The sequence below is a fragment of the Nannospalax galili genome, unplaced genomic scaffold (assembly GCF_000622305.1).
Source record: "Nannospalax galili isolate Female #2095 unplaced genomic scaffold, S.galili_v1.0 scaffold620, whole genome shotgun sequence".
NCBI classification, from domain to species: domain Eukaryota; kingdom Metazoa; phylum Chordata; class Mammalia; order Rodentia; family Spalacidae; genus Nannospalax; species Nannospalax galili.
Window position 1 is genome coordinate 1,122,126 of NW_008346824.1, and position 10,260 is coordinate 1,132,385.

Genomic DNA, 10,260 nt, shown 5'->3' on the forward strand with positions numbered 1-10,260 from the left:
GGTGGCCCAAGCAGGGCTAAAATGCTGCCTTTGTTTCTTCTCAGATGCTCGAAATGACATCCCCAGCTTCTGCCCTTTGACTGCTCTGCCTTCCTTCACCGAGAAGGGTAAGTTCATTGTCTGTTCGATCCTCCTTAGGAGAAAGATCATCTTCTTTCTCCTCTTCCGCCTCCTTTCCTTTGCTTTTATGCAGTGGCTTAGCTTGTAAGACACAGCACCATCACACTGATGAATTCTAGCTGCTGTAGATTAGACATATTTGTAGGTAGGGCTGGCACCTTTCCACAGATGAAGAAACTGTCTTATAGAACTGGCAGGAGCACATGTACAATACACTTCATGGGATCACACAGCACTTAAACCTGTTGCTTTTCTTGTCCTTTCAAAGGATGCTTCACCTTCTGAGGCACTCACCAGATCTGAGCATCTCAGGTAAGGTCAGGAGAGTGGCATTATGGTCCAAAATTGAAAAGGCAGATGCTCAGTGGTGAAAAATCAGCTGGGCTCACAGTTGTGGGCATACTGAGGGAAACATTAGGCACTGAGGCTCTGACCCACTCCAAAACTAAAGTAGCCCATCTTCCTGACCCATCACAACATGCTCCAAGTGGCTTTGAGGTGGCAGGGAGTGTGGGGAGTGTAGGAGCTGGGGATGCCCTGTGCTTGAGGTGGGGTGGTGTGTCAGTGTAGGGTAAGCCTCTGCACTCTCCCTTCTACTCTCCTCTGTCAGGAAACCGAAAGCTCAGACTGGACTCAGTGGCCCCTCAGCTGAGAAGCCATATGACATTAATTCCTGGCCTGTGATATGATGTCTGAGGAACCCTAGACACCTGTCATGTCCCTAACTGAGGGGCTGAACCATAGCTTATATAGGGGGTTGGATTTAACACCAAGGCTGTAGCTGAAGCATAAAAATGCCAGCTCATGTCATCAGTCTGCCTTGCACTTTCAAAGCAGCTAGATTTGGAGATCATACAGCGTGCATGTGTAGAGCTGTATTGTTAACATTCTGTATCGAGTGTCTGAAATCATAGATAGCAGAGGTGAGTCTTAGAGAGAGCTGATGACACCAAGTCCTCACCGATGATCCATGTCCAAAGCACAATTTATCTTGAATTGTATTGAAGTAATGTGTAAACATGGTTGAAATAGTCAAACTGTTCCCAAAGAGTTATGGCTTAGCATGTGCCCGTGTGCACACACAGACACACACACACACACACACACACACAGACACACACACACACACACGGGCACACAAACACACAGTTACACACAGACACATGGACACACAGACACACAGACAGATACACACAGACAGATACACACACACTTACTTTGCGTGCCACCTCTACCCTCCTTCCCCTTTCCCCAGCTGGAGGCCATCACTTTGAATTCTTGCGACTCCTCTGACCCTGCTCTCTGAGTTGCTATGTCATCTGTGGATCCCACTGCTGCTTAATTCCTGGAGTTCTTGCCTTGGCGAGTGTCAGCTGACACTGGGTGGCTGACTTCCTCCCAGCCTTCCACTGCTCTATGTGGTCTGACACTCTTGTCTGTACCGTAAGGTTGCATATCCTCATTGGTTATACCCACTGTGATGGGCCATATTTCCACACTGGTTATACCCACTGTGATGGGCCGTATTTCCACACTGGTTATACCCACTGTGATGGGCCGTATTTCCACACTGGTTATACCCACTGTGATGGGCCGTATTTCCACATTGGTTATACCCACTGTGATGGGCCGTATTTCCACATTGGTTATACCCATTGTGATGGGTCGTATTTCCACATTGGTTATACCCACTGTGATGGGTGATATTTCTACACTGCTGCTGAGCTCTCTAAAGCATGCATCCTTAGGAAGCTCTGTGCTCCCATTCCACCCACATCTTCCTTTCATGTCCAACTCTCATGGCATCACTGAACGAATAGCTGAGGAGCATGTTATGTTACAGAGGCAGTTGCCATGTTATCCACTAGTCTGCTAATGTCTCTTTGGTTTGGGATATTTGGTTTATATGAGTCTTCATCATCATAACAATGCCAGGATGAATGAAGACCTGGGTACTCAGAGCCTCTTCTCAAGGCCAAACTATTTCCTGGGATGATTCTCCAAAGAGGAATTTTATGCTAGAAAATTTATATTCCAAGACTCTTGACTTATATTGCCTAATTGGTCTCAAACAGTTTTTCCTGGCTACTTTCTTAGAAGCAGTGAATTAAAGTTATTTTTCCCCTTTACATATTCATCACCCTTAACTATCATCACTTCAAAAGTAGTACATTTATAGATAAATAGTATGTAGCTGAGTAAATGTTAAATACAATTGCAGATATACAAATCAAAGCATATAGCTTTGAGCAAGGTTTACAAATGCTTCTGTTTTGTTAATGCTCAAGATTCATATTACTTTGACATGCGCACATGAGAAAACACAGTGGAAGCAGTGGGGTACTGAATATCTCCCTTCACACAGTCCATGGCCCTGAGAGGATGTCTTCCAGGCACAGCTGACATCACAGCATTTCTAAATGTGGCTTCACAGAGTGTGATTTCAAAACAGAATACAACCATCTGCACTGAGTCCTTTTGGAAAGTAGAGCTCGGGCCGTTTGATGTGGGTCGGAGCTGGGGTGTGATACTGTCTTCAGCATATTGATCTGTCACTGTGTAAGTGTGATACAGATGACATGAGTGTGTGTGTGTGTGTGTGCGTGTGTGTGTGTGTGTGTATGTGTGTACCATGCACATGTATGACTGTCATCTTTGTATATTTTCTCTTAGAGGTGAAAGTAAATATTATGAAATACTGAGCATTAGCAAATCATTTGATTCCGACAAGAAAGGTAGATGATAACATGTCCGTGTTTAAAATAAGGAAACCAAAAATCCAAGGAGTTGCATCACTGAACTGGGATCTGAGCCCACACCAATCTGGCTTGTCCCAGAATTAGATGAGATGAGATTTATTGTGGCCGAGTTTCTGGAACAGGTTGGCAGAGATAAACTCTTGAGTCTAGATCCCTGTAGAGGTCTCACCTCTTGGTTTCCCATCTCATGTGTGTGTTTATAAGCTTCCTGTTCAAAGTCTGCTGCTCTGATTGTTGAGGGGAGGGGGTGGCACAGCTGTCTTCAGAGTTATCATGGATGTATATGCTAAGGACTGCTCCGAGCGTGGCATTTAGGTTTCTCTAAAAAGGCTTCTAGCACTTTAGCTGGTTTGAGCATGGCAAGAATTAGTCACACAGATGAGTTTTAGAAAATCTTTCTAGAGGGAGAAATTGGTCTGTGCAAGGGCCTGGGGCATGAAACAGCATGAAGCAGCGAAGTTCAGGAATGTCAGCATGGCAGGCTGAGGGCTGCCTGCGGGATGAAGCGGAGGACGATCTGTAAGGGAAGTCTTTAGTCCAAGGATAGAGCTGGTGACATGGGTGCACTCCCAGAATCCCCAGGACCCTGGCAGGACTCTTGAAGCAAGTGAATGACTAGAAGGGTGACTGAACACTCTGGCCAGGTCCACTTGAACGGCACGTTTAGGAACCCTACCACCTTTCACTCTAGTCTTGTGCAGGTTGATGAAGACAGACATAGCAGCCACCATTCTGAATCATCCCTGACATTCCAGAAAAGGCGCCATGCTGGGTGTTGGGGTCTTGGTTGCCAAGAAGTTAACAGTACAGCTGCCATTCAAACCTAGTGTGAATCTAGCTCCAGAGTCTCGCGCTGAAGTGGCAGCTGTCACCACGAACTACCCTGGGAGGAGTTTCAGCATGCAGCTGCTTTTCTAAGGAGGTTTTTCAAGCTTGGGAGTGAAAGACTGGTGGGCAGGAAGTAGTCCTGGGCAGACGGAGAAAGCTGAGCTGGGATTCTCAGTGGGGGCCTCCGTGGCCCCCAAGGGGTGCCAGCCCTGTCACTCTAGCCCAGGTCCACTGTAACCTGTGCTTGGTAGCCATTGGGTAGGTGGTGCCTTACAGCCCCACAAAACTAACACTGATCCTGTTTATTCTCAGGCTCAAATAGTAATGTTTGCAAAAAGCTGAAATCTCCTTTCCAAATATGCAGAGTTCACACATATCCATCCATGCATGCTATGCACGTGCATACCAGGGCAAGTTTGTGAGAAATAACTCTCCAAAGACAGGTCTCATGCACCAGGACCAGTAAGGCAGGGATGACTGGCACCTTGTGCTTCCTCTTGTGGTTGAAAGCACAGAGAGGATTCATCTGGTTAATAGCTGCTGTGCTCAACACATGGCTGATGCTAACCCCAAAGCCAGCATGTGCGGCCAGAGCGGCCGTGGATGGGAATAGCTACATGGGCAGGGCTGGGCACAGCATACAACTGGGCACTGCAGTCCTCTCTTCTGCCTCTCTGAGATGAAGAGAGAGATGGTTCACCTCCTGGGACCACGGCAGCGGCAGGACACAGAAGATGGGTAGTATAAAAAGCTCATCCCAGCCTAGGGGCTTTGCTGGGATCAGGGGTGGGGTCGTATGCAACCAGGCAGCATGCAATGAGGCAGAGTATTTGGTGAGTACCCACTATGTGTCAGGGACTGGGTGCTGGGACCACTTGAGTGGACAAAGGCTGCCTTGGTGGTCAGTTGCTCAAACAAACGCACTCTGACCACCCCCTCTGATGCAGGGCCTTTCAGCCCACTAGCCCTCACTGCTTCACAGCCTTCAGATGACTTGCTGCATGCTGAGTGTTCTCTAGAAGGGGTGGCCTGGGCCTGGGCTGACTTGCTTCCCATGGTGTTTGCTGCCCTGCAGGAGGAATGAGGCCTTATTCTCAGAGCACAAATATTTGGTAATTCGTGGTTGGGTCCTTCACACGTAACAAATATCTGGCATAGATGCTTGAGAGTATTCCATATACAAATCTCTCTGTTGATCTAGTCAGCATATGGACCTAGTAGGGGTTCCGGTGTGTTTATTGAATGAAGGAATGAACAGGTGAGTGAATGGTGGTGCCTGACACAGACATAAGATACTGCGTTGGCTCCTGGCTGGGATCCCCTCCTTTATCACTCCTAGGTCTTGACTAATTTAAAGGATCCTTCTGAGTCACCACGGTCTGGCCTTCTCCCCATACAATGAAGATGTTGCTACTAAGCTTGGAAGAGACCTCATGAGTGAAGCTCTTATGTACTATGTCTAGTGAGGGTGGGCAGTGCTGGAATAGCACAGTTAGACTGCACTACCGTGAGTTCTCTGGGATCCCATTCCCTGGTGCTCTTCGTGAGTGCTGCCCCTGCAGTTGCACAGTACACAACTTGTTCAGCTACACACGGTGAGACTTGGAAGGCCCTTAGTAAATGTTCAGTGAATGACATTGTCCTCTTCAACCCTTGTTAGCTCTTACAGGGTAGGAGTAACAGGATTTCCCCCAGCAACTGTCTCCACACAGGATTCATTTGAACTTAGATTTGCTGGATTGAACTTAAAGATGATAAAGCCAAATACAATGTCTGCCAACTAAAAGTCACTTTTTAGCATAGAGTCAATTAGAAACTTCATGATCAAAAAGACCTCCACCTAAATTGCAAGGTAAGGGAGGTGGCCTTGGGTGCTACCCTGATGTCTTCCCTTCCTGTCACCTTGTCTAGGACTCCTGCCTCCTGGCCCCACTCCTCACCTCTAGTGAAGCAACTTTCCTGATACTCTGGAATGAGAAACAGAGGGTCTCTCTGTTTCCCACCCTGGCTTAGCTCACCTCAGGCTGCCTAGCACCAAGTGAAAGATCTAGCTCATGTGTCCCTCTGCTTCCCCAGCTGGCGCTGGAGCCTTCTGTCAAAGCAAATGTACTTGACAAGGCAACTCACACTAATGGAAATTATGGATGTTTAAGTATATTTTCCCTAGAGAGTTCACAGTTTAACAAGTGGGCAAACCAGAAAGATTTCATTCTGAAGAGTAGAAATTCAGATGATTGAATGAACATTTAGGGGAGTCATTTATTTTCCATGTATATTACTGAAAAAAATTTGGGGGGTTTGTTTGTGAGACAGGTTCTCCTCGTAGCCCCAGCTGGCATGGAACTTGCTGTATAGACCAGGCTGGCCTCGATCTTACAGAGTTCAATTAGCCTGCCTCTGTCTCCTGAGTGCTGGCATGAAAGGCATGTGCCACCTCGCCCAGTTCTTGGGGTTGTGTGCATTTCATACAAGATCTTAATAGACCCTTCTCCTATCTGCACTCCCCCATAGCCCACCCACAGGATTTCATGCATTCTGCCATATATGTTAGGGCCTATCCAGTCAAGTTTGTATACCCAGATGTCCCTCAGTGTCAGTTCATCCACTGGAGCCTGATCAGCCTATCTTTCATCAATCCCTTAAAGAAGATTGACTGTCTCTCACCCAGCAGTGATCAGCTGCCAATAGTTCTTAGCTAAGGCTGGAACCTCCTGCCCATTTCTGCAGCTCTGTGCTGGTTTTAGTCTGATTGAGGTTGCATGGGTCTTGTGCATGCTGACACCATTGTGGGTGTCCAACTCTGGTTCCCAGACCACTCCACCTCACTGGTTATATAGACCATCCTGTAATGTAATCCATAACAGTCTCCCTTTAGGTCTCTATGCACAGTGATTGCTAGAGTTGGTTAAACTAATGAAAAGTTACTAGTGACTGGTGTTAGGCAAAGCCACTTTTAATGATCCCTGGGTTATTTATTCATTTACTCCTCAGTTACTTGAACTCTCTGGAGGAAGTGAACTTGACTTATCAGGAAAGTAGCCATTTCCTCTCTCCTGGTCAGACATGGGAGGTGGGAGGAACCCCGCTCAGGAGGAAGCCTGGAGGGCTTCAGGATGGATGGCACATCTAGCCTTGTGGGTAATGGGACTAGATGAGAAGAGGCCCCCATTAAATAACAGAGGCATCAGTTGTCTGCTCACAGAGTAGGCTCAGGCACGAGTGCCCCACCCATGGAGTACATAAGGACAGGGACCATTCCATAGTCTGCCTGTGAGAAATGGGTTCCAGTGATTTCCCTGACACGTTCTTCTGAGTTTGCTAGTTTTACAGTCCTATTGCTGGGCTTTGTTATTCAGTAGAACTCCAGTTTGCTTTTGCTTTGTGGTAATTTAATTTACACTCCCCCACACACACACACAGGAGGCGGGTGAGAAGGGCTTGGTAGAGCAGAAGCTATAAGTACAGACAGTGACACTGGGCACACCTCAGGGTATGACTCCAAGTGATTCATGCTCTGTGTGTGACCCAGGGCCAGTCTTCTGCTCTAAGCCAATTTCCTCAAGGTGGGCTTTATATCATTCTCATCCTGAAGCAGAGCCTTAGGTGGAGTCACATGCACGAGCAGCTTAGCACAATGCTGAACATAGCCATTGACAAAGCAATGGAAGCAGCTACAGAAACCCTCAACATAGAGGCAGGGATGTAGCCCCCACCTAACTGGCCAGAGCCACTGTGAGCAAGGGCAGGGTGCCATGGCATGCTAATGTTCTTGTGTGGCGTGCTAGGGAGGCCTCTGAGGTATTGAAATTATTCTACGCAGCTCATGTTGGTTACACATGGTCATTTCAGCATCTGAATTTCTGCAGCTGCCCCATATCATGCACTGTGATCCCAAGAAAGAGTTCAGATGCTCACAGCAAGCCCAATTCTCACAGCAAGCCCAGATAGTCATTATATGGGGCACTTGATAACAGACTTCTTAGAGAGAAGTCAGACATCAGCCTGAGCCCTATGACTACCCATGAGGGATTTTCCTGTGATGATCTTAGCAATTTTTCATGAGGCTCTAAATGGACAACAGATCCAAGTCCCATGGTTTTCTTTTAGTTATAAATTTTCTAACCACTGCCTTTGAAGTTGGCAGTATAAAAGATGATCACTCAGCAAACCACATGCCTCGAACCTCCACTGATGTTAACCCTTGCAGATGATTTAGACCCTTCTGCCTGTAGTGAACATGCCACCAAATTTAGGGAAGGATTTGTGAGACTAGTCAAGTCACAGGAAGTAGAGACCACTGTGGCAGAGTACAGACTGAGGGGGGCAGTTGGGGTCAAATTCCCCATTTGTAGTTATAAGCTATGATCTTGCTCACATTATGCAGCACTTTAAGCCTCAATCCTGTCACCTAAAAAATAGTCACATCATGAGCACCTGGGCTAGTGTGATCATTCACTCTTGTAGTGAAAAAGTGTTACACAAAAATTGGAACATGCCACATAAAAGTAAAACATCGGTGAGACATCAACAGTGTTTTGTAATCTTTCTATGTGACTACTTAATCAGCTAAATAACTTAGTTAATAATTATCAAGGTTTTGTGATATACAAATAATCTTTATAGAGATAGGAGAAAATAATTAGAGCCTTAATGCTTTTTTCTTTTTTGTTTTATTTTGTTTGATTATTTTTTTTCCAAGGTTTTTGAGATCAGGGTCTCTCTGTAGCCCCACCTGGCCTGGACTTGCTATGTCTAATCAGAGTGATCTGCCTGCCTTGGCCTCTTGAGTGCTTGAATTCAAGGCATGCACCACCAGTGTTTTAATGCTTGAACTTGTTAATTCATTGAATACATATTTATAGATTGAGGCTATCCGTGCAAAGTAGTGATGCTACTTTCCCCACTTAGTACAGTAAACACTCAGTGCCAGCTACAACTGCACCTTCACTATGTCTTCTAGTCCTATTTTTTACCACCTATGATAGAACTTGGAGAACCAATGAAAAGAGAGGCAAAACTCTTGACCTTGAGGAGCTCTTGATGTGTCAGGAACATGAGGAAGTGAAGTACAGTACAGTGACTCAGTAGAACAGCGGACACCCTTTGGCTCTTAGCAAAAGAGGACCTAGGGGCATGGTGGTGAGGCCAGAGCCTCAGAGACACTATACAGGTAGCTGAACTGAAGACAGCGTGAACTGGCCATATCTGTATGCTGGTTCATTTAGTAAGTGAACAGTGCTGCTCGTGCCACAGTGACATACCCATTCAACATAGTGTTCTGATATGAGTTTGAGGTAGTAGGAGGTGGCCTAAGAGATGAGACTGGAAAGTTAGAAGGGAGATAGCAGAGTGTGGGGCATGAAGCAACAAGGGCACCCTGTTGTTTTTCTTGAAATGTAGGATGTAGTTATCTGAAGGAGAGTATCCATTTTTCATGGGAGAACCTGAAATGCAAACTTGAAAGGAGAGCGCTATTGACTTGGTCTTTTCTAGCTGCACATCCGATCTACTTGAGCACTGATCAAGACAACACTTAGGGTTTCCAGATAGGCAGCACCATAGCTGGTGATGCCCATTCCCAAGACAGAAAGTGCAAGAAGGAAACTGGCTGAAGAGTGTGGATAGCATGCTAGCTTGGAACGCCTGGGGACATCTGCTGAGAGGTGTCTAGTAAGCACGAGTATATGGAGTATATGGAGCATGGAGCTGGGGCCACGGTCAGGCCTGGATGTGGTGGATACTCGTAACCATGCGATGGCATCTGAAATCATGGAATAGTGAATTCACCCTAGAGGGTGAGGAACACAAATAGGGGAGGTGCCGAGGGGAAGCCAGAAGCAGCTGGAGACCCCAAGACAGAACATGCAAGAAGGAAACTGGCTGAAGAGTGTGGATAGCATGCTAGCTTGGGATGCCTGGGGACATCTGCTGAGAGGTGTCTAGTAAGCACGAGTATATGGAGTATATGGAGCATGGAGCTGGGGCCACAGTCAGGCCTGGATGTGGTGGATACTCGTAACCATGGCAATGGCATCTGAAATCATGCAATAGTGAGATCACCCTAGAGGGTGTCAGAGGTCAAGAGTAAGATCTGAGGAACACAAATAGGGGAGGTGCCGAGGGGAAGCCAGAAGCAGCTGGAGACCTAAGGAAACATGGTGGCATCACAAGAGGATGGAAGCAGTTGGGAACTTTAGGCAAGATGCTAATGGGCATGCTTGTGTGGATTAGTCATGGGGGACCCTTTGCACACTCATTGCAGAGATGGGGAAAGCAACTAATTAATAGTGACTCAAGAAGGGAAAGCTATCTGACAGTCCCAACACTTGGTTATGTAATAAAAGAGATAACAAATTGATAGATAAAAGCAGTTGGGAACTTTAGGAAAGATGCTAATGGGCATGCTTGTGTGGGTTAGTAATGGGGAACCCTTTGCACACTCATTGCAGAGATGGGGGAAGCAACTGATTAATAGTGACTCAAGAAGGGAAAGCTATCTGATAGTCCCAACACTTGGTTATGTAATAAAAGAGATAACAAATTGATAGATAAA

At 46.5% G+C, this 10,260-nt stretch overlaps 1 protein-coding gene across 1 annotated transcript in view; it reads left to right on the forward strand.

The window, feature by feature from the left end:
- The window catches only part of Tg (thyroglobulin), an 83,735-nt gene extending 82,931 nt beyond the window's left edge, over positions 1–804 (forward strand). The window contains exons 35-36 of the mRNA XM_008843188.1: positions 45–107; positions 731–804. Coding sequence (XP_008841410.1) covers positions 45–107; positions 731–804 — 137 coding nt within the window. The remainder of the gene's footprint in view (positions 1–44; positions 108–730) is intronic.
- Positions 805–10,260: the final 9,456 nt, after the last annotated feature.